The sequence below is a fragment of the Pteropus vampyrus genome, unplaced genomic scaffold (assembly GCF_000151845.1).
Source record: "Pteropus vampyrus isolate Shadow unplaced genomic scaffold, Pvam_2.0 Scaffold146, whole genome shotgun sequence".
NCBI lineage: Eukaryota > Metazoa > Chordata > Mammalia > Chiroptera > Pteropodidae > Pteropus > Pteropus vampyrus.
In genome coordinates this window covers 4,288,642-4,313,291 of record NW_011888927.1, presented here as the reverse complement: position 1 = coordinate 4,313,291, position 24,650 = coordinate 4,288,642, and the positions used below count along the sequence as shown (strand labels likewise).

General features: G+C 38.7%; 2 protein-coding genes across 5 annotated transcripts in view; one reads left to right on the top strand and one right to left on the bottom strand.

Annotated features, from left to right (window-relative positions):
• Positions 1 to 1,410: 1,410 nt before the first annotated feature.
• Positions 1,411 to 11,386, bottom strand: HSPD1 (heat shock protein family D (Hsp60) member 1). 2 transcript variants are annotated; one of them, XM_011369226.2, is made up of 12 exons: positions 11,368 to 11,386; positions 10,057 to 10,232; positions 8,665 to 8,917; positions 7,155 to 7,237; positions 6,503 to 6,598; positions 5,952 to 6,045; positions 5,549 to 5,717; positions 3,916 to 4,015; positions 3,132 to 3,377; positions 2,597 to 2,771; positions 2,143 to 2,321; positions 1,411 to 2,043 (listed from the first exon to the last, which is right to left on the bottom strand). In XM_011369226.2, exons 2-12 carry the CDS (start codon positions 10,228 to 10,230, stop codon positions 1,888 to 1,890), a joined length of 1,725 nt encoding a protein of 574 aa, XP_011367528.1. In that variant the 5' UTR covers positions 10,231 to 10,232; positions 11,368 to 11,386; the 3' UTR covers positions 1,411 to 1,887. The 2 variants fall into 2 exon arrangements, with proteins under 2 accessions (XP_011367528.1, XP_011367527.1); XM_011369225.2 differs by lacking the exon at positions 11,368 to 11,386 and adding an exon at positions 11,149 to 11,292.
• Positions 11,387 to 11,511: 125 nt separating this feature from the next.
• The window catches only part of LOC105298152 (MOB-like protein phocein), a 33,401-nt gene continuing 20,262 nt past the window's right edge, over positions 11,512 to 24,650 (top strand). The window contains exons 1-4 of one of the 3 annotated variants that reach the window (XM_011369222.2): positions 11,651 to 11,808; positions 12,441 to 12,605; positions 13,633 to 13,722; positions 13,801 to 14,052. In XM_011369222.2, coding sequence (XP_011367524.1) covers positions 11,806 to 11,808; positions 12,441 to 12,605; positions 13,633 to 13,722; positions 13,801 to 13,851 — 309 coding nt within the window. In that variant the 5' untranslated portion in view covers positions 11,651 to 11,805 and the 3' untranslated portion in view covers positions 13,852 to 14,052. Of the gene's footprint in view, positions 11,809 to 12,440; positions 12,606 to 13,632; positions 13,723 to 13,800; positions 14,053 to 24,067; positions 24,226 to 24,650 lie in introns of those variants that run through there. The other 2 variants (XM_011369224.2, XM_011369223.2) reach the window with 2 other exon arrangements.

Here is a 24,650-nt window from a genome sequence, read left to right as displayed (position 1 = left end):
ATTTCCCCAGAGATCTACCATTCCTGCTTCCTCATCTACGATCATTGGCATAGTTAATCTTGACCAAATGTTTGAAGAAACCATCTTGATACTCTTGGTTCTCTCCAGAATCCCTCCAAAACTGCAATCACCTTGTACAGTTAAGAAAAGGTCATTTCCTAGTCTATTGATTTCTCTGGCTGCAGCTTTCAGAGTTCCTTATAGTTGCCTAGATCTTAGCTTAGGGATTCATTCCAGGCTTGCTCTTTGGTTTGAGTGTGAGCTCTTAAATCAAACCCTAGATCGAATTTGGGGTCTATTACTGACAGCTGTTTAGACTGTGTAAAGTTAAACTTTCAGAGCCTGTTAACTGTAGCATAGTTTTAATTAATCCCTAAATTGTTTGGAGTGTTAAAATAATCCAAATATTTAGTACAGTGTTTAACACATAATTTTTCTCCAGTTAATCTCTTTAGGCTCGTTAGTGTAATGACAACTAGAAATCTTTCAAAGTCCAAGTATCTCCCCTTCTTTTTCTTCTAATCTAGCTTGGCCTTTAAGATATAAACTATATAAACACTTAAGGTTTCTTTTCCTCCAAATCTGATAGTGCTAGTTTGCTTTTTGTCACTTCTATAGCCAAAACTACATTCTAGCCAAGTTGTTCACTTAAAATGCCTTTTATTCAGTCCCCTCTCATGTTTCTAACCCAACTAAATTAACAGCAAAAACGTTTCTAGGTACAGGATTTCAAGTGACTTTGGCTTCTGGTCTGTGGTGGACTTTATTTTTCCCTCTATTTCTATCCAAGCTTTGTATACAGCTCAGGCCAGCAGGAACATTTGCCTCAATGCCTAGCTTACACACCAGACTGTTACACAGCAGCTCCAGGGCCGTAACGAGGAGCTCCTTCCCACTTAGAGCAGATTCAGGTGCTATAGCTCCAAGACAGACTTAAGTCCTTGGTACAGGTGAGAGTAAAGTAAAAACTTAGACGTTTTTACAGGAGTCTTGTGCCTTCAATTTATGACATAGTTAATCTAGAAAGCAAATCAGTACCTTCCCCCAACATGCACACATCCAGGTACTGTTTTAAAAGCCACACTTCCATGCTTTATTATCTAATAAAGACCAAGTGTTGAGCCAGAAACTTCCTTCTTTTTAACTTAAGAAATAAAGGTGAAGACACTGGGTCATGCATATTAAGACCAGACCTCAACACATACAATATTGTTTCCACAGGATTCAGAGTTGTCACCTTTTAAAATTTCTCCCACTACCAATGTAATAATGTAATTTAGTCTGCAGCAAAGAGAAACACAAGAATACTATACAGGTGGAACATTTTACCCATTTGTGCCAAACCCAATCTCTCCTCTTCAATTGGTTTTCATTTCTCCAATCTTCTAGATCATGGAAAGGCTAACACGATTAACTTTAAACAAATTTTTATTACACAAAGGTCGTCACATAATTGGGTATTTCTCTACTTTGTACACAATTATTTACTCTCCACAGAAAGGCTGCTTCTTAACTTCTCATCGGATGATGGCAAGCACTAAAATCCTGATTTTAACAGAATAGTAGTAAAAATGCCTCAGTGATTTAAGTTGAAAGCAGTACATTGGTACATGGCTCTTGCACTTAGTTATCAGGAATGTACAAATGTCTTTATTCAAAAATACAAAATAAATTATCTGTAGGCATGGACAATGACAGCAGTAAACCATTATATGTTGTCAACTGAAACCAGTAACTGATGATTACAGTGATTTTCTTAAACATCAGCCAGCCTTTTATTCAGTTATTTCGTTCAACTGACTTCTCTGAAGTTACAGATGAGGAGCACTGCGCCTTGAGCTTCCTCTCACAGTTCTCATTTAATAGAGTAAAGCACTATTCTAGGAATTAGAACATGCCACCACCTCCCATACCACCTCCCATTCCACCCATTCCGCCCATTCCAGGGTCTTTCTCTTCTTTAGGAATTTCTGTGACTACAGCTTCTGCTGTAGTTAGCAGAGAAGCCACTCCAGCAGCATCCAGTAAAGCAGTTCTTACAACCTGGGAAAAGAGTTTGATGAAATATTACTTTCTACTTAGTAAAAAATTAGTAAGACTTACTGAAGTTATTAAAAGAATTTTTATAAAAAGGTCAACTACCTTAGTTGGATCAATGATTCCTTTTTCCACCATATTCACAAAATCTCCAAGCATAGCGTCATAACCAACTTCAGAGGAACTTTGCATAATTTTCTCAACTATCAACGATCCTTCAACACCTGCATTCTTAGCAATGGTCATTGCAGGAATTTTGAGTGCTTTTTTAATAATTTCTATACCTATAAAGAAAGTAAAGTTTAGGCAATTTATCCTAGTTCTTTCTTTTGTAAATATTACACTACCGAGAGTACTGATACAGGAAAAGATTGCAGGTCAAATCATTTCCCCTGAAAAATACAATGCACCTTTCATCTCTCCTTGATAGTACTACTGTACTTTTGTTATTCTGGAGATTGCTTTGAGTTGTAACATTTAGTGGGCAGCAATGACATTTTTCTAACAGGAAGACTAATATCAGACCGCAAATAAACTCAATTGTAAGGTAACTTTTTACCAATTTTTTGATCTTCGTTAGCTGGAGTTAACGAGTCCAAGGCTGGAATGCACCGAAGCAGGGCACAACCTCCTCCCAAAACAATGCCTTCTTCAACGGCAGCTCGTGTAGCATTGAGGGCATCTGTTACTCTGTCTTTTTTTTCATTCACTTCAACATCACTTGTTCCACCAACCTAAAGATTAAAAGCATTCCAATTAGTATAGCTTCTCTAATTTAAGATGCTGCCAAGAGTCATTAGCACCCAGTCTGTTTAAAAAAGCAATGTAAAAAAGGCTGATTAAACAGCTAATAGGGTGAGTGTAGTGTCCCACCAAAGTTAGACTCCGACTGACATAGCAACCCCCCACATTATAAGTTCAATTCTGGTTTTAAGGAATATTTCAGTTAAAAAAAGAACTTTACATAATAAATACCTCCATGAGGAAGTTAATTTCATGAACAACAGTTACACAGCACTATTGGGGAATACCACAGAAACAAATCATTCTTGAACTCAGAACCTAAGAAGCTTATTTACAACAATGAATCTTACCTTCAGCACAGCTACTCCATCTGAGAGTTTTGCCAGACGTTCATTTAGTTTTTCCTTTTCATATTCACTAGTTGTGGTATCTAACTGTTCCATGATTTCTTGAATACGTTTTTCAATTTGAGCCTTGTCACCCTTTCCTTTCAAGAGCATGGCATCATCTTTGGTCACAATGACCTCTCCAACTTTTCCTAAGTCATGAGACTGAACATCTTCAAGATTTAGAGTTAATCCTTCTTCTCCAAACACCTAGAAACATTAAAAAAAAAGAACAAATTTCAGGTTACAGTTTTTTCATTATACCAAATTTACTTATCATATAGCACACACAGATGTTTTGATGAAACATTTTATAATACTATTATTTCTTTGAAATGTGAGATTTTAAGACCACTGAATATGATCTTTCATTGCATTTCCAACTTCCCACTTAATCCTCGATATTAGATTTGAAAAAACTGTAAACTCACAAAACTCATCCAAGATCACACTTTTAGTGGAACCAGGACTAGACCCTAGGCCTAAATTCTTAAGTCTTATGTATTTTTACTATATTCTTGAAAACCAGTTAGTCAATAAGCCTATTCATGGCAAAGTAGAGAAGGAAGGGATTATAACACTATTTAATCCAACCTCTACCTCCCATCCCAAACATACAACAGAGGCACAGATTAAGTAAACAGTTGAGATGGTATTATCTGATTATGAAAAAAGTAAATTCTACTTATAAATTTTAGGCCTGGAAGTATAACGTTCAATAAACCAACATCGCACTTATTTTACTTACTGCACCACCAGTAGCAATAGCCATGTCTTTAAGCTGGTTTTTTCGATTGTCACCGAAACCTGGAGCTTTGACTGCTACAACCTGAAGACCAACTTTTAGCCTGTTAAGAATAGTAATTAATAAGGATAAAATTTAATAAAAATGCCTGTCTAGTTCTCAAGTTCTGACTCCTAAGTGTACCTAGAAAACTTTACTTTTTAAAATTGTTTGCCTGAACATGCCCGATCCTGTCTGATCTCGGAAGCTAAGCAGGGTCGGACCTGGTTAGTACTTGGATGGGAGACCACCTAGGAAGGCCAGGTGCTGTAGGCTTAAAAAAAAAATTGTTTGCTTCCTAGCAACTTATGGTTAAAACAGGAAATGACAATTTTCCATTCTTCCATATTTGCCAATATCTGACTACCTTAATAAACTACTGACCTTATTTACATTCCAGTTCAGCAACTGGACCCAGGAGCAAAAATGTTAATGTAAGCAAAAGATATTTAAGTTAAATAGTAACTCTTTTATAGACTGTTAAAAAATCAGAATTATTAATTATTAAATTTGGGGGTCCATCTAATAAGCATTTACTCTACGTGTTCCATTTAAAATTAGATTAAGTTGCTATTAAAGTATGAGCAAGAAGTGTTTTTAATTTAGTTCCTTTATAAATGTCAATATTGCTGATAAAAGTATTACGCTCACCTACAATTTGAGCAGGTAATTAATACTTGAATATACAAAGAAATGTCCACAGATTGTGAAGCAAAAGGAATACAGCAACTTCAAAACAGAGCTGGTCTATTTTATTAAGGAGCCAAATAAAAATCAGAGGGATAAACTCTGATGATATGCCAAGTGTATCGATATCCAACTTTTCAGCTACCAGTAAAATGGTTCAATGAAAACTGTAGGCCTGTGGTTTTTTGTTTTTGTGGGTTTTTGTTTTTTTTTTTTTTGGCTTCAAATCTCATAATCTCTAAGGTATATTTATAACCCAAAAGCAAATCCAAGTTAACATTCCAGGATAAGTAAACTAATTTTAAGCTTTTGGGTCATGCCAAGGTATGTAATCTCTAACACATACATACCTGCTATTTTATTTGTCCCACTTCTGATATACCTCAATTCTAAGATTAGGAAGAATATATATTTTAATAATACCAATTCTGTTTACAGCATTAAAATTACTTGTCTTAAATTCAAAATACATTACAGATTTTAAAAAATTAACTGAACGAATTTGTTCCGTATGTAAAATACCAACTGAATACACTTAGATCTAAAGTTTTTAGAATGGCAGTTATTTATTTCCTTCTTTCTATACATAATTCCAACTGTGAAATATTTTCCCCCAAAATTAAAGTAAAACAAATCCAGTCATTTACCTTCAAAACAACTGTAAGCACTTATAAAAATTAGAAAGACAACACATACAAAATTAGACTATGTTATGAGAAAGTTGCACTTCAGGGCCCTATTCAGAAAGACAGAGCCATTAAAACTAGACTAAGCATTTATGAAGCACACCTATACTATACACTACAACTCTAAATATAAGTAGCCAGAGGTACAGAATGGAAATTTCAAACATTAATATAAGCAATTGCCTTTCACCTAGAAATGGAAACCAAATATCATTGCCTATTACCTATTCAAAACAAGTGTACTAAGAGCTTCTCCATCAACATCTTCAGCAATTATGACCAAGGGCTTACGGTGAGCATTGGCGATTTCAAGAGCAGGAACAATGGACTGGACACTAGAAATTTTCTTTTCACTCAACAGAACATAGGCATCTTGGAACTCACATTTCTGACCTGCAAAAACAAAGAATATTTCAAACCAACTTTAGAACATTAATATTCTGAAAATGTGTGAATTTACATGAAATGGCTATAAACATAATTTCATGTTTTTCTGCTTCCATTTCTTTTACATATTAACTTTTGGAAGATATGAATTTATATTTTCAAAGGTATGACACCAACTAATGCCTGTAATTTGACACATAGCAAATAATATTAAAAACTTTGTTTTTGATTTGCTTTTACCTTTTGATGTGTTAATAAAGTATGGAGAAATATAACCTCGATCAAACTTCATGCCTTCAATAATTTCTAATTCATCATTCAATGTTTTTCCATCCTGTGGAAAGTCAAAGAATTAGCTGTATGAATTTCATTAAAGAAACACAAAAATTGCAATTTTAGGCTAGATAAACAAATAGACCCCACTTGTCATAAGGGATCCAGGTATTGTCTTCTAGCTGTAAAAATTAATTCAAATATGCATTTTTTAAAATTTCGCAGAAAATTTTTAAAAATGCATATTTGAATTAATTTTTACAGCTAGAAGACAATACCATTTAAGTTAGGATGGATTTACTCCTAACAGCAAATAATTCACACAAAACATAATAAGCATTCTACTCTCTACAGATACTGATACTACACATTAAAGAATAAAACATATATTTTGAAACACATATAATTTGAATTTTTGTATTTGATCATCAGACATATATTTTGAAACACATATAATTTGAATTTTGTATTTGATCATCAGACACCTCATTTCAAGCTATCATTAAAAACACACTTGCCTTTACTGTGATGACACCCTTTCTTCCAACCTTTTTCATTGCATCAGAAATGATGTTGCCAATTTCTTTGTCTCCATTTGCAGAAATCGTAGCAACCTGAAATAATCAATTTACTTTTCCAAATTAAAAGGTAAGGCTAGTGTCCTCAATCAACTCCCTTTCCTTTTCCTAGTAACTTCCAAACTGACATACCTACTGGTGGGGTAATACCCAAGGAATGGGTATTAGAGGAAGAGGACTTTATGGCATAATATTTCTAATGAAATATCGATTCTGTTTTCAATTGTTTTTCATCTCATTATTTGGCCACATTATTTTTAAAACATGTGAAATAAACATGCACTTATTGTTTTAAACAAAAACAGTAAAAAATAAAAGAAAAAAGCTGACCCCATTATTTTTTTTCCTTTACAAAGGAGTCAATCTTACAATATAACAAACATCACAGACCTCTGACAATGACTAAAGAACCTTTTTCATAAACATAAGTTTTACTCACAGCATGCAAAACTAAAATGGCAGCCTATTAAGACATATCATAGTCACTATTTTCCAATGTTTTAGCAGTAACAAAAATGCTTCCAATGTTGGTATAAAATCATGTTACTAAAATTTTTAAAACTTTACCATAAAATATTATGAAAAATCTTACCTGAGCAATTTCTTCAGGAGTTGTCACAGGTTTAGACTGCTTCTTAAGCTCAGCAATTACAGCATCAACAGCTAACATCACACCTGGGTCAAAAACAAATGCCATTACACTGCATATTCTCTCATAACTCCATGTCACATAAAAATTTTGATTTAATATAAAAGTTTTCATGCCTTAATAGCCTACACACACTGCTTCTGGGCCAGTACTTTTCCAAATCACACAGAGTTGGATGGCACGCACAGAAACAAGAACTAAAGTCCTACAATGCCAAAATTATTTTGAAAATTGAAAAAAACTGAGGTGTACAATTTCAAGAATCTCACCATTTAACTCATCCTGTATAAGTCATTCTCAATCCAATTATACTGCATGTTTCTAATAAGGTCAGCCAACAATTCTCCCCTCAACTGAATGATTATAAAAAAGGGCCAAAATGGATTACAGTTCTTTACTTTCAAAAATGAATATAATTCTCAAGTATAAGGAATTTCTTGTGGCCATTCCCCTGCAGGTTTTAATTATCCAAAATTTCCTCATTTTGTTATTATAAACAATATTTTTGTTTTAACAGTAAACAGCACCACAATATGGATTTATGAAAAACCCATTTTACTATAATGGGACTAGTGCTAGCTCTTTCCTTCTTTGAGAAATGTTACTTCAAGAAAAAAATCCAAAGCGAGGTGTTTAGGAACCATGACTTTCTTTGGGAAGTAACTTTAATAACCTCCATTAATGCTTGTCAGTGATTTACAGTCAAACTGCTTTCCATGCAACACATTTCAATTTGGACCTCAAACATTAAAATAGATGGGATGTTATCAGTAGGCCTGGAACGCCAATTCTGACAAAATAATATTTCCCTTTACTAAAAGTCTCCTAGTTTGGCCAGCAACACTCTAAGGATACATGGTAATCATTTTCAAGACAGGAAAACCAAGTTTTAGTACACAGCTAACAAATGACAATGATAGAATTTAAGTCTACATCACCACCTCATGCTGGGGAGATCTTTAAATTGTAGTCTAGCCCCCTAAAACAAGCAGTAATAAACAAAACGCAGACCAATAAAATACTATGTGCTGTTAAGAGAAAAAACTGCTTTCAAAAAAAACCTGTGACATCCTGATGACTGTTTCTTGTTAGGCCCTACATTCCAGATAACTAAGGTAAAACATAAAAATTGTATAATCTCTCTGCTCTAATCCTCACAAGTTTACTATTTTCAAGGTATATAGTATACGCTGTATCTTCCAATAAATTGTTGGCTTTAGGGGGAAGGGTGTGGGGAGGGTCTAACGACACAAGGGACAGACTGACAACAGGAAATGTCAGTCCCATTTCTCTCCTTAGCACCTAGCACAGTGCCCACCACATACATAGCTACGCATTCAATCACTATTTGCTGAAGGAATACTCAGCCTAAGAATTTTTAGGATGTAAGAACCAACTTTCTAATATTAATAAACAGTTTAAAACACTGAAAACAATAAAGTGACATTCCCACCTCTCCTGATCTCCACTGGATTAGCACCTTTGCTAATCTTCTCAAAACCTTCTTTGGCAATAGAGCGTGCCAGTACTGTAGCAGTTGTGGTGCCATCTCCAGCCTCTTCATTTGTATTATTGGCAACATCTTGAACAAGTTTAGCGCCAATATTCTTATATTTATCTTTTAAGTCAATGGACTTTGCAACGGTCACACCATCTTTTGTTACTTTGGGACTTCCCCAACTCTGTTCAATAATCACTGTTCTTCCCTACAATTGCAGAGAAAAAAAAGTGACACAACCACACAAAGTACTACTTAGCTTAAAACAGAACAAGCAGTTTTTATAATAGGGCAATTACTTGAGAGCCTCAACATTAAGTTGTCGCTTTTTATCAGCATAATCTGCAGCATAATCTCCACGGCAAGTCCACTCACGTTCTTAAATTTACAGAAAAAATTACCTCTGTTGCCAAATGCGCAGCCTTGGATGAGGTATATTATGTGAGATAAAAATCCTAGGTAGTAAAAGATGTCATTTAATAAGAACACAGACAAACCAATATCAATTTGATATTTTAATGGAATTCCAGTTTATTTTTAACATAATTTCTATTTTTCTCCAGTGCCTGCTATCTTTAAACGTAATGTGAAAACTTACTTTTTAAACTTGCTTTAAAATTTAGTTACTAAAATATCAACAGCAAGGAAAGCAGAGTACGTTATCTTTCAGGGTTGTTTGACGTTAAATCTCAAATATGGTGCAAAAAGAGTATTGGCAGTTTTTGGATCTGAACCAAAGTTGCTACTTGGCAGTCATGCAAATATCTTATTTTATACAGTTTGGATTACTTTGATACTTGAATTGTTTTCAACCTGAAATGAAGCATTGCTTGACTGTGCACAACCTTCAAAGGCCTCCTCAAATTTATTACTCTTCACCAATCTCTTCATGTTAAATGAAGCTTAAAATTTTAAATGTGGTTTGGAACAGAAGGGACAGCAGAAAAATATTAGGTAAAACTAGCACCTAAGAGCACATACTTGAGGTATTATAAGAAGTAAGTTATGCTTGGAACTAACTACTGGGAAAGAATCCAAAATTTAAATCAAGCAGGAAAGCAATACTAATTCTACCTTGAGTTTAAGGATCCACACTGTGTTATAAGTTACCACTGGATTACATCACACATTGTACAAAATAAAGTTTCACAAATTTGGTAGAAAAGTTTTAAGTTTTAAGGCCGTTACATAGTTTAAAAAAAAAAAAAGTAACTGAGAATGCGGAACTCATATGTAAATTGGATTCTATCAAAAACCGTATACCCGTGTAGTTCAGCTAGCTGTGATCAATAAAATGTTATTGCATAATTAACAGTACTACAAATTACAACAAAATAATACTGATACCTTTGGCCCCATAGTAACGGCTACAGCATCGGCTAAGAGGTCTACACCTTGAAGCATTAAGGCTCGGGCATCTGCACCAAATTTTACATCTTTGGCATAAGCCCGAGTGAGATGAGGAGCCAGTGCCCTGGACACTGGCCTAATCTGGCGAAAGACTTCGTGTAATCGAAGCATTTCTAGGGAGGGGGAGAAACAAGCATATTATCAGTACATCAATACGAACACTACCCGAGGTGCGTTACAACATAAACATGACACCTGTGCAACAGAAGAAATGTAAGATGTGAGCTGGGCCGACTTCTCTCAGCCACTAAACCCGGGCCACGGAACGCGCCACAGCTTTTTAACGCCTGCACTAGCGCAAACTTGAAGAAAGGCCGCCCCCACGCCCGACCTACAGCACTAGCACAAAGTATACCTATCTTCTTCCCCATGGCCATTTGCCCCTGCCGTTAAAAACGAGTAAATCTTTCACCACTAAAATAGCCTGCAGAGCAAACCCACTCCAAACGTGTCCTGGAAAGTGTGCAGGAAAGGGGCAGGTTATAAACCCGGTGACCAGTGGAGTAAAAACATTCCTGACAGTGCAAAAATCTGCTTACTAAGATGTGTATTCATGTATCCAATCGGGGCTACAGTATCAGAGTAGCCGACTAGGCCGCGATGCTGAACACAGCGGCCCCATGTGTCTTTTCATCTAGACGCCCCGAGCAAGGTCAAGGCTGGAGGCGCCGTACCCTCACTGAGCTTGCGGGGCCAAAGACAGTCTCCGTTAAGGTTGAGACTACCCCCGTCAAGGCCCTGGAGTCGACCAGGAATGGGCTGCATCGGAGGACCCACGTGAACACACTCCCCCGGTTCCACACACTCCTGGCCCTCCCTCTTGCAAGGCCTCCCTCCTGCGCCCTGGCCTGGCGAGCGATCCGCGCCGCACGTGGTGGGCCCCTGCAAGGCCTGGGCCAGCGAGCCCCGGGCTGCGGCGCTGAGGGGAAGCCCTGGCTCTATCCTGCCGGCGCACTCAAGCAGAACCACCGCGGGGCAAGGCCGGGGGTCCCAGGCGCCTGCGTAAGGTGGCGCGGGGCAGCCGCATACCTGCGGGGCAGCGGCAAGGCGGACGAGCGGCGAGGCAGGCCGTCGGCGGCGAGTGAGGGACAAAGTGCAGGGCGCACACGGCAAAGAGCTCCTGTCCCCTCCCTCCGCCGCTCCCCCCGCCCTGCAACACCGCGTGTGCGGGGGCCTCCCACTCCCCCCTCCCATCGGCCCGGGCCCGGCAATCTGTACGCGCCGCGCGCCAGCCCCGCCCCTGCCTACCCGCGCGGGGCCAGGCCAGCGGGCTCAGCCCTCTCTGGCCAGCTTAGGCTAGTTCCCGGGCTGCGTTCGCTTCCAGAACTTTCCGGGGACTGCTGCGTTGTCTCTGGGTCACGGGTTAAATCGCGTCATTTCCGGGAGGAGGCGAAGGGCTAGTATTTTCACCTCCGCGAGGGTCCTAGAAAAGCCTAGAAAAAGCTCCTCTTTCTTCCGCCTCCCGGTCGTCGCGTCAGTGGCCTGCGCAGAGCGCGCGGGACGAATCGCGGCGCGCGCTGTTGCGGCCGCCCTCTCGCGCGCGCGGGGAGGGCCGGGAGGCGGGGGCGAGCACGCCTGCGCACTGGGCGGCCTCTTCCAAAGTTCACTTGCCCGCACGGCCGGACTGCAGGTTTCTCCTTGCGGCCGCGGCGCGAGAGCAGAGTACGTACTGCGGCAGCAGGAGTCATGGTGAGTCCCGCGTGCGCTAGAGGCGCGTGGCTCCGGGTAGGCCTGAGGCGCACGGGGAGCCTGGACCGTTCTCATTGGGAGAGGGAGGAGGAGGGGTTGGGGTCACTCAGGGACCGGCACCCACCCGAACCCTGGAGACTCCCGGTTCCGCCGACCTTTTCGTACGCAGAGGGCCCTTTGCACGCGCGTGTATGGCCGGCCTGTGTGCTAGGGGGCGGGAACTCGGACGCACGCGTGGCGCCAGATCCGCTTCTCCTGCAAGGCCTTTTGTGGGTGTGTAATACTGTGAAGAAAGCATGGCTTTACACAGAGTGACTTCAGATGTGTGCTGAACATTCCAGAAAAACCTATGGAAGGAAAATATGTGACCTTGGAATAAACCAAGATGGTTTTTAAAGCTCGTCTGGCTGCTGACCAGAGGAGCACCAACTACCCCTACCACATAGGGAATTGGAAATTAACCTGGAATCTAGGGCTGAACGTTCAAATGGGTTTCCTGAAGGAATAATCTGGGTTGGGGCGTTACCTTTGAAAGCCACATGTGGTGGTTGATATGTAAAATTTACGATGGCATGCCTGTTTAGAATATAATTACATATTTTGTTTCAAAGCTAACATTTCTCTCCCTGCAGGCAGGACAGGCATTTAGAAAGTTTCTTCCCCTCTTTGACCGAGTATTAGTTGAAAGGAGTGCTGCGGAAACTGTAACCAAAGGAGGCATCATGCTTCCAGAAAAATCTCAAGGAAAAGTATTGCAAGCAACAGTAGTAGCTGTTGGATCGGGCTCTAAAGGAAAGGTAAATAGCTAAAATGGAATTATGTTCATGTGAGGTGGAGGGGAAAAAGAATCCTTGGTTATTAAAAGCAGTCTTTTAACTAGTTTATTTTCAAGATCATTCTCCAGTTCAGTTAGATTTAATCTATATCTAACGAAAATGATTGGAAAATGAAATTGTTTATTATATACAATGGAAGGTTAGAGAATATTAAAACCAAAAGCCACTTGGTAGCCTCATATGACTAGTGTTTTTTTCAAATTCTGAATTTTTTACTTTTTAAAAAGTTAAGAAGAATTTAAACAATTATGCTTGAAGATAATCCATGGAGGCGTTTAAGAATTGAAGAGAAATTTGAACTCTTGGTCTAACATGTTGCGCTGAAATTGCCCTAATCCTTTAACCACTTTTCACTTTACTTGGCATTCCCATGAAAGGAACAGGTTAAGACTATCCTTCCAAGGATTCTCAGTAAATGCCCTTGGGGTCTAGTAAGTTAATTGCATTGTTCCAGTTGCCTCAGAGTTCTAGCAAGGAGCTCTTCTGGAGTCAGGGATAGGAAGACTTTGGGGAGTGGGCACTATGCTTCAGTCTCCTTTACCCAAATCATATTTTGGAGAAAAGAAAGTTGAATCACAAAGGAGATATGTTTCAAATTCAGGAACTTTTTTGTTTTTGTTTTGGTATGCTGAGGTTAAACATAGCCATGTATACGATTTTAAAAACTGGTTTATTTTACATAATCGATAGGTTATGTTCATATTTAATCACTAAAAATTAGCTTGTTAGCTTTCCCAATATAACTCCTTGAACTTTTACACTGAAATTGGGTTTTAGTTTAAGCCACTGTGGGCATTATTTCAAAATGTAACTCAACACGTTAAGACATTTTTGAGTATAGAAATACAGTTGTATAAATTATATCATTTTGCTACCAAGTCCTTTTATAACAGTTGATTTGAGTATGCACATTTGATTAATAAATGTTAGATATAAATATTTGGTAAACTAAATGCCTTTGCTAATAAAATATCCTTATTTTCTTGAGGGTGGAGAGATTCAACCAGTTAGCGTGAAAGTTGGAGACAGAGTTCTTCTTCCAGAATATGGAGGCACCAAAGTAGTTCTAGATGACAAGGTATGTAAACTTAATAATTTTAAAAAGAAGTTAAATATTTGCTGTTTTTTTCTTCACTATTGGTTTCTCTGTTTGCAGGATTATTTCTTATTTAGAGATGGCGACATTCTTGGAAAGTATGTAGACTGAAATCACTATTGAAATGGCATCCTGTGAAGCTGCCCATTCCACTAAAGTTCTGAAATCTCATCATGTAAATAATTTCCATGTCTCTTTTGTAATAAATTAATGAAATAATCCAAAAGTAATGACATCCAGTGTCTCTTAAAATTTAGTTTCACTGTGCTGATATAAACATTTCCAAATAAAAATGTATAAATAAATGGTTAATTTTTATTTAGTGTTTTAATTTGGTTTTAGTATCTAGTTTGTTTTTTTCTTTTTTCAAGTGAACTGCAGAGAATTTTGGAGAACAAGGCTTTCAATTTTCACATTGAATTTAGCTTTACTACATAGATCATTGATGCTGATACAAAGCATGGATTTATACTTACTTTTTTGTTTTTTTGTCTTCTGAGATTCAAAAGAATAGTTGTTCAAGAAGCTATCAATGTAAGAAACATCCAAACCCGGAGAGGATTTTTATGCTTGAGTCAAACTGATAACATACTGAAGAGCAAGATCTCAAATACTCTCAGGCAGTTTAGTTTCTTTTATGCGTTTAAGATTAGGGAGAGAATGAAGGAAGATTATATTAAGGTGGGAGAAAGCAAGGTTTACGTTACAAAATAGTTAAGACTATGGATTCTCGAAGGTGGTTGTCTTTAGAAGGGTATGAAAGTCATTTCAGAGGTGTGTTTACCTACTGAGGCACAAAAACTGATAGTTTGCTTAAGGCAAAGATAAACGTGCTAAAGAAATTACATGGCTGGGGTGTGAATACCCACCAATTTATGATCAGATCACCTTGTGAGGTTACTTTCCATAAAATCTCCCCCATTTTTACCTGTCCACAATGCTACTTTATACTGGTTTAGACAAACCCAAATAGTGTTCCAATTAGGCGAACGCAAGTGGTATTTGAGAAAGGAAAGCGGACTAATTACTGAAGGAAGAAATTTCTATAGGTGCAGATAAGCTAACAGACTAAATCTAAAGAATATTTTCAGTCAGACTGTCTTACGTTGCTTTCTTGTTAGCCTTGTAACAAGTATAGAATGCAATGCTGCTTTAGGCCCAGTACAAAGGTTATTTTGCCAAAGGTTTGAGGAGTCGGACTTGCAGTTGAGCTGGGATGGCAGCTCCAATTCAAAAAGTAGCTCCATTTAATATTCTTCATAGTGTTACAGTCCAGTGCAGGTTGGTGGGGAGGGTGCTGCTCCACAATTATTTAGGGTCTCAGACTCCCAACTTGTAGCCCTACTGTCCTCTTGAGAGCCTGAAGCCTACTCCATAGAGAATCGTATATAGGTGTTTATGGTCCAGGTCTGGAAATGGAGCACTTCCTCACTAGTGTTAGAAAATTCAGACTGGTTTAAAATTGCACTCCTGGGAGAGGCTGAACCATGAAAACAACTACACAAGCTTATGTTAAACTATAGTTCTTCGCTTATGGAATCCAGTGTTGTTTTGTGTTATATTTAGAAATTTTTAATGAACATAGCCAGTTTTAAAAACTGCATAATTTACTGGGCAAAATTCAAGGCAAAATATAATAGCTAACTGGCTGAGTGCCTTCTATATGGGGGTGGGCACTGATAGTAATTATAGCTAACACTTCAGGAGCATTTTCTAGATAGTGGCCACTGTTGTAGGTACTTTGCATATATCAATTGGTTTAATCTTTTAACAACCATATGAGCTAGGTAACTTCCATCTTGCCAATAAGGTAGGTGAGGCACAGAAGGGTTAAGTAATAACCAAAGCCACAATAGGAAGTGGCAAAGGTAGGGTTTGGACTTCGGCAGTCTACCTCCAAATGGCCCCTGCTACTTTGTTAGAAAAATCTCAGCACTTCGTATTTCAATTCTGGTGGTAACTACTGTGGTATGGGGGGTGTGGGTGTGTTGTAAGAGATCCCTGCGGTCCTGGCAGTATGTCGTGCTTGGAGCAACAAGAACAATGGAAGCAAATGTGGACTTGCAAACAAGGACACATCGCAGAGAGGGCGCATATGCCTGACCAATTCTGAGACTTCTTGCTCTAGAGACTAGAAAAAGATACTTAAGAGGATAAGAAAAAGGTACTTGAGAGGAAATAGCTGAGAACACTGGAGGTGGCTTTGAGACTGAATCTGGGAGTTGGCTATAGCTTTTATCTACTAACCTGATAGTAACTATTACTAAATTACAAAGCTAGCATTGTTGTGAAACTTAATAAAAGGCCATGGAGACAGGGGTTAGGAGGCCAGCATTGTCCATCCTCCTCTCCTTTATCCATGTAAGCTACACATTTCCAGACTCAGTTCTTCTTCCAAACCTTCTCCACTACAGGGGTGGATGTGTGGCAATTAGTAGGTATCTAGTACATAATTTGAATTTAACAAATAGGAAACTTGAGTCACAAAACTGGGTAATTAAGATCTAAAACCAGACAAACCTACTCCAGACTTGATTACCAACCCCTAAAATCAGATACTTAGTTACAAGCTACTTCTATTTTGGTGGTCCCATATCTTGCATCCCATATATTTCTTGTGGAATTAAAATCTAAATGTAAATGGCATGGAATAATGGTCTAAACTTTTGATAATGTTATTGTCAGTAAAACAATATGTGTGTGCGTTTACATTTATGTAAGTACTATTTGTTATACTAAGGCTTAATTGTCATATTTAGCTATAAGAATTGTGATTAAAGAGCTCAATTTTTACAGCACCCAAGTGAGTCATCAATTTCCTACTGTGCCCAATGCGCACCTAGATAATGTGCTTTGCAGATCTTAACCTTGTAAGTACAGACTCCCCTCTGTTTACCAGAGAGAAAACTGACTTGAGATGAAACTTTTTCAAGGCCATGTGGCTGGTAAACTGCAGAGTTAGGAATCTGGTCCAAAGGCCATGGCTTTCCCATTATTCCCCTGTTCTGTTTGCCAAAGACTCAAGTAAATGAGTTTTGAGATCTAAGTTTTCAAATTTTGGTTCATCCTTGGAATTACCTGGTGTACTTTAAATCGCAAGGCTCTACCCATAACCTACTAAATCAGAACAATGGAGAATTTCTTTTTGTACCACAATAGTCCTGTGATGTTTGCCTAGCAGAACTGGTTTAAGAAATTATGTTATACTGACATTATACTGGAAATAAAATGGGGTAAAGGATTTTGGTGTGAGAAAGGCCAAAAATAAGGGCATTTTAGGTGTGGGGCCACATTTCAGAAAAGTATGTTGTCATTTACCTTTTGTTCAACAGAATTATGAAGGAGAAAGGTAAATAAAATAGGCAAAATTCTAAGTGGGGTTTTCATGATACCATTTTTGAGTGCTTGCCAAGCACTTTTTCTAGGCATTTAACATGTCATCTTGCTTAACTGTAATCAAAGCAATCCTGTGAGGCAGATACTCCTTGCCTCACAGGTGAAACATGCACAGAGAATTAGAGTAACTTGCTCTAATTCTGACAGAAATTTTAAGTCATGGGTTGGAATTGAATTCAGGTTTGTCTGACTTCACAGTCTGCCTTCCACTATTCTACACAAAAAAATTTGGGAAATTGAGAATAAAATTTAAATTACCAGGGAGTTATTCTGTTGTACATGCATTACCATTATTAAGATTTTTTTCCTGTTATTTGTTCCAGAAAGTGTGTTATAAAATAATTCTTATTTTAAAAATTGAGATTATGGGATTAATTTTATTTTATTGTGGTAAGAACACTTAATACAAGATTATCCTCAATAGATTTTTAACTGTACAATACAATATTGTTAACTATAAGCACACTGTTGTACAATAGATCTCTAGAACTTTTTCATGTTGCTTACCTGAAACATATAACAGTTGATTAGCAGCTCCCAATTTCCCCTCTCCCTAGTCCCTAGCAACCACTATTCTGCTCTCTGCTTCTATGAGTTTGACTATTTTAGATACCTCATATAAGTGGGAGTCATGCAGTATTTGACCTATGATTGGGTTGTTTCACTTAGCACAGTGTGCTCAAGTTTCATCCATGTTGTCACGTGACAGATTTCCTTTTTTAAAAAAGACAATAATAAATACTCCATTGTATGTATATACCATAACAAAAACTGCACGTCAAATTAGGAAACAAATCTGACAAGACATGTCTTCCTCGTACTCTTTAAGTAATGTACTTACCTAGCTGTGAGTATTTCTAAGCTTCTTGGTAAGGACTGCCAGATTGCTCTTCGGAGTGATTCCAAGTCATGCCTTTTTCAGCAAGTTAATTGCTGTTTCAGTGCACTCACACTCTAATGGAGTTTTGAGTTTTATTTATGTGAACTATTTCGATGTTCTCCTTTACCTTTAAGCAACCTGTATGAGAGAGCCCAATCAAACCTAGGCTCTGACTCTGTTTGCCTTACATGCTAGTTTTGTGATATTTGACAAACTGTCTAACCCCTCTTAGTTTAAGAATTAACTGTGAAAGGAGCACTAGTTATCCATTAACATTTTGAATCAAGTCTGTTATTTTCTTATACTTTATTTTTATTTAAAAATAGTTGTATTTGTGTAGTTAAAAATTCCAAAGGATATACACTGCAGAGTCCTCCTTATCCTTGTCCCCCAGTCACACAGTTCCATCCATCCCTGGAGGCAATTAGTGTTACAGTTTATATTCTTCGTTTCAGAGGTGCTTTATGTATACATATGTATGTGTTTGAGTATATACATGTATACATATGTATCATTTGTATATGAAATATATATTCATTTTTCCTTTTAAAAAATATTTCATACATAGTATTTGGCACCTTGCTTTTCTATGTATTAACAATTTGTCTCTGAAATTAATCTATAAAGAGCTTTTTCATTTTTCTTTACAGCCATATAATGTTCCATTATGTGGATGGATAAACCCATAATTGATTTAAGCATTCTCCATTGATGAGTATTTTAAGTTCTAATATTATGCTATCGGCAACATTTCTTCAATGAATAAAGTTTTTGCATACATTATTTTGAACATGTGAACAAATATATTTGTAAAATAAATTCCTAGACATGTAATTAATGTCAAAGGGTATATGGATTTTAATCATATATGTACACTCAAATACATATTTCTAAGGTGCCCTTCATAGTTCTACTAATTATGTCTTACCAACAATGTATGAGACTGATTTATTGCCACCCTCAATGACATAGGAATTTATAGTTTTTATTTTGCCAATCTGATTTTACTTTTACCATTGTGAATGAGGGCAAGTATCCTATGTGTTTAAAAGCCATCTCTATTTCCTTTCTTAGCTGTTCCTACTGACTGTTAATGTCTTCTGCCCATTTTTCTACTGGGTGATTGGCCTTTTATGATTTGTGTGATATTTTTATTTATTAGGAAAATGGTTCCCTGCGATGTTTTTTCCTTCAGTTTGTCATTTTGGCTTTGGTTTCATTTATGCTTTGAACTTGCAGAAAGTCATTTTGATGTAGTTTAATAAATGTTCTCCATTATGGCTTCTAGGTATTAATGGTAAACTCAGAAAAGTCTTCTCCAATCCAGGCATATCTTGGAGAAATGTGGGTTCGGTTCCAGACCACCACAATAAAGCAAGTATTACAATAAAGTTAGTTGTTATCTTTTTTCTGGTTGAAGGTCTTGCCTTCAATTTGTAAAAAAAAGCAATATCTGTGAAGTGCAATAAAGCAAAGCACAATAAAATGAGGTATGCCTGTATTTAAAGGTTCTTTCATGGTTTCTTTAGGTATTTTTATAGTTTTTTTTAAAAAATATTCCAATCTTGGCTTTATCTGGAGATTTTCCTTTTATAAGGAATGGATCCAATCCCCCTCCCCACTTCCTTCTTTCAGATTAAGCCCAGTTCTTTAAGACTTGTTAAAATTTAGCCCAAGTCTTGCAAAATGTTTTTTCAGTCTCATTTGGCCTGGAGACTTGAACTGGGAAAAACACGAATGGGTATTTATCTGGCTTAAGTGTCAGTTCAAAATGGCCAGTTTTGTTATAGCACTTTTAAGTCATTCATCTATTTTTTTTTTTTTTTTAACATGTGTCAAGCACTGTTCTAGGCAGTGGAGATACAGGGATGAATAAGATGAAAGCAGATAGAAGTAAACAATTAATAGCATAATTTTAGTAGAGATTAGTGTCATCAAGAAGATAGAAAATGCTGCTAACTTTGTGAGACATTTGGGGCCCTATTGAAAAGAGGAAATGATAATAGTCTATTGTAAGTTGTCTCTTCTGATCACATCTTCCCTTCCTGAAAGTCCAGGAACTACTGTATTAGTTATCTATTGCTGCATAGCGAATCACTCCCAAATTTGGTGACCTAAAATAATAAACATCTCACAGTATCAGTAGGTTGGAAATTTTGGAGCAGCTTAATTGAGTGGTCATAGTGTCTCATAAGGCTGCCGTCATCTGAAGTGTTGACTGGGGCTGGAGACTGTCCTTCCAAGTTGGTTCACTCATATGCTGGCAAGTTGATGCTTGCTTTCAGTAAGAGCCTTAGTTTCTCACTATGTGGAACCCTCATGAGGCTGCTTGAGTGTCCTCACACATGGCAGCTTTCTCATCCAGGGCAGGTGTGCTAAGAGAGCAAGGCAGAAGCCACAATGTCTTTTATGACCTAATATCAGAAGTCACAAATCATTTTCACAGTATCCTATTGGTTACTATTCAATGTGAGTGAGAAACACACAAAGGCATAAATATCAGGAGATAATCACTGGGGGCCATCTTTGCAGCTGGCTACCACAATTACCAATTTGGTCAAATATTCTAGAATTCTAGAGAGAAAAATGAAGTGCCATGGGAGTTTAGTATCTCACTCATGTGTAATCAAAGTTGTCTATGTTTGAACTCCATAAATCAAAGAAATTTTGTCTATAACAACTTTCACAAAGAAAATACTTTTCAAATAATGTTGAAAATGTATAAAACCACATATAGGCACTAATTTGTTCAACTATGAGCATATATCCCCATGCTTTCCTGCTGCTTCAACATTGCTTGGCCTGCATCTCCACGTGTAAATGCTATGCATACTTTAAGGCACACTTCAACTACTTCATGCATCATGCACAGTGTGTCGGCTTTCCTCATAAGCTGGCTTCCTTCAAGCTAAGATGGTTGATGCAGTCCTAGACTGTAGTGGTAGTTTAGTGCAGTGTTTAGTGGCAGAAAAAAGGGACCATCTCTTTTGTTATCTCCTCAAGAGCAAGAAAAACCTTTCCCTAAAGTGCTCTACCAGAAAGGATACCAGATATCCTTTCGTATCTCTTTAGGCTAAAATGGAGTCACATGCTTATCCTTTAACTAAACATTGGTTTAGATCAACAGAGATTTATCCCTCAGCTAGAGATGGGTTTACCTTTCCTTGGTCATTTAGGGAGAGATGGATACTGAGTAAGATCAAAGTTTGTTTGCAAAGAACATGTGTAAGGAGAAGGATAGTAAGTAGTCATCCAACAGGGGCTATTTCAACACTTAAAAGACATTTTGTTTTATGGTATAGTAACCTACATATTCTCCTTTGCCATTCATTGTTACGCTCTTTGAGTAAAGGAGCTTATACTTCTTATTCACATTTTCTGCACTTGATCAATGCCTTACACATAATGGGCATTCATTATTTTACTTGGATTTAGAAATTCCCCAAAGAGAATTTCATATTGGGTAGATATTTTTCAAATTATTTATACTTTGGATTTATAAAATATTTTCTTCTAAAACTTTAAGAGAACTCCAGGAATATTTACTTTTATATTTGCTTTCATACTCTAAGATGTAAAGGAAAAGAACTGCTGTGCACTATTTTCATTACAAATAAACTTTTCATGGATAGCTTGCTGCAAGTCTTATAGTCAGTAAGCAAGAGAATCTAGATTTTCTGAATCCCAGCCCAGAGTTACTTCCATTTGTCTATATTGCCTTTGAGAAGATGACTCCTTTAACGAAAATATTCCAGTAACCCATTATTACATGTAAGTGTTATTACTGATCATGCTCCTTTTTTTTTTCTCCCTCTCCCAATTAACCCTGGTTATAAAATTATTTTTGTCTGAAGGTCATAATTTGCAGACTGACAGAGGAATTAAAATGTGAAGGTTATGTGCTAGAAACATTTCGACCCTAAATAACAAGGTCTTCCTGTGAACAAGGCCAGAGTCAACATCACAATGCAACTTTATTGGATTTTCAGAGATAAATGCGTATTATGTTTCTGAATTTAAAACCTCATTTCCTTTTTCTCTTGTTCCTTTCAGATAGGCTGAAACGGTATAACAAATCTGGATTTAAGAGAACATTAAGACAAGCCCCTTCAACTATAGTAACTGATATTTACAGCTCAGGAACACTACCACACAATACTGGAAATTTTAACTTAATCCTTGGAGTGGGGTGGGGTTGTCCACAGACTGAGGGACCTACTTCAGCCTTTGCTCTCCACAGACCCACCCCATATATCTCTTTTTGAGGCAACGTTTGAATGCCGATTATCTTAGATTCTCACTTCATACTGTAAGAAAATCGATGATTTGCACACCTCTCCATTGCTAGTCACAAAGCAATTTAAAGACTGGGCTTTTTCATTCTTGTACCTCAGTGCCAAATACAACGTGGGGCTTAATAAATATTTGTTGAATGAATAAATCTTTTGATATTTAGGAGATGTAATGGAATTAAGAATTAAGGCCTTGCTCTTGAAAAGTTACCAGTCTATACATCTTTCAGAAAGGACTCTTACTTAAAGGCAAACCAACTTCCTATTGTCAAATTCCTTTGAGCAAAGTTCCAAGTATCTGACAATTATTCAGATTTGCACTCACTTAATTTTAACCAACCTCTCCTCCAATCCTCACTTCCATCTTTGGAGGCTGTGACATAGCTCTCTTCTTAGCATTCTCAATGCACCTTTAGGTGTATTTGATGGTGTTATGGCGCGAATGATTCTAAGACCCACGGAGCCAATTGAGATTAATTATGAGCCTTTATTAGCCAGCCAATTGAGATTAATTATGAGCCTTTATTAGCCAGCCGGCAACTGACTCTCTACCACGCAGGGTTAGAGGAGATCAGCCCCGAGCTTCCACAGGAGGCGGCTTATAAAGCCTCCAACTATATCCTTGAATAAACAGATTACAAGAAGCAGAAGTTAGCCGTTAACGTTTTGTACAAAGATAAATGTATCCCGGGAACTCTCAGATCAAACAGGGCCTAGTAGACAGTTTTATCATCTGCACCTTGGAATGTTGCGCTTCTCTTGGGGCTGGCGCCTGGAGATATCACCTCCCTGTAACTGAGTTACTGCTCTCCCTGGGGGCTGGCACCTGGAGATACCACTTCCCTGAAACTGGAGAATTTCCACTTTTACAATGGGATATCTCATGTTTTCTTCTCTTGGAAATTACCCTACTGCATGCACTCTTTACCTTTTGAAGTGTCTTCCCATCTTGTGTCCTAAGGCCTCTCTCAACCCATATCAAAGATTTAAGGTTTCTAAACAGGAAACAAAAAAAGCTTGCCCAAACTGTCATGATTTCATGACTAAAGGGAACACTTAAAACTTGCAGCAAAGGAAATTTGGAATTCTGTAAGTACAACTTCCACCATTTACCAAGGAGCATTCATTTTATCCTTCTGCTTTCCGACGTGCAAAAAATAGGAGCTAATTTTGGCCGCCTAACGCACAACAACGGATATCCACTCTATCTCAAATAATCGGTATCTGGGTCTTTATCTACTCAAACTTGTCATTGAAACTGTCCTTCCTTGGCTTTGAGGTCAGAGGATGGTGGAAATATCATTTGCCCCCGTCTGATTAGAGACTGGGTCGATATCAGGCAGGTTCTTTGGAATTTTCCCAAACTGCCGGCCCGTTTTTCATTTTGCATGCCTTGGCCGATTTCGGGACAGAATTATGCTTTTCTAGGTACGTGTACAGGGTTAACGAAACTGGTCGCCACTGTGCAAGCTCGGTCCTTTAAATGTACCTAACGTAAGCCCAAGGCGATACACCAACGCGTTACATAGATCTGGCACACTACAACAGAAGCCCTGCGTCGGCTTGCGGACTCAACCGAAGCCACCATCGGCCCCCGGATTATCAAGGCTCTGTCTTCCTCTGTTTAGCCGCCAGTCAGTTGCCGGCTGTTCCTTTTTTCCTCCCTCCCTCCGCCAGCTGGCTCTTTCCGGGACTCCTCCCAGTCCTCCCGCCCTGCCCCGCGCGGGCTACGGCTGTTCCATCAGCCGCTGCTTCTCCACCGCTCCCCGACCGAGAGCGCCGCTTTGCCCCGCCCCCAGTGCAGGCAGCCATCCTTTACATCCGGGTACCGACTCCAGCCGCCCAGACTCTGGCACTATGGTCATGGCGGAGGGGACGGCAGTGCTGAGGCGGAACAGGCCAGGCACCAAGGCGCAGGTACCATCTTTGCACCTTTCCTGCGGGGGGGACTCTAGGTGCTGAGCCATGCCACACCTGGAAGCTGGCGGCCCTTGACCACAGGTTGGTCAGGGACGACAGGCAGGCGGGAGCACTGGTGCCCGGCCTGCTCTTCCGGAGCCGCAGCCCCTCAGTCTAGCTGCGGCGGCCCGTGAGGCCTGCAGAGCCCCAACTTGAGGGTGGGCATGAACAGCGGATGGGGGCCACGGGCAGTGACCGCAGAGGTGGGGGGCCGGGAACATGTCAGCAGTGACTGCTTGTTCTCGCCTCTACCCTGAACCGCAGCTGACCAGCGTCGCAGAGGCGCAGCCTTCCAGGTGGAGACCCCAGGGGTTTCGTGAGGGTCGGGGCTGCCAGGGCGGGAGGACGTGTAAACATAGCCTACCTCGTCCTGGCTTCCAGTT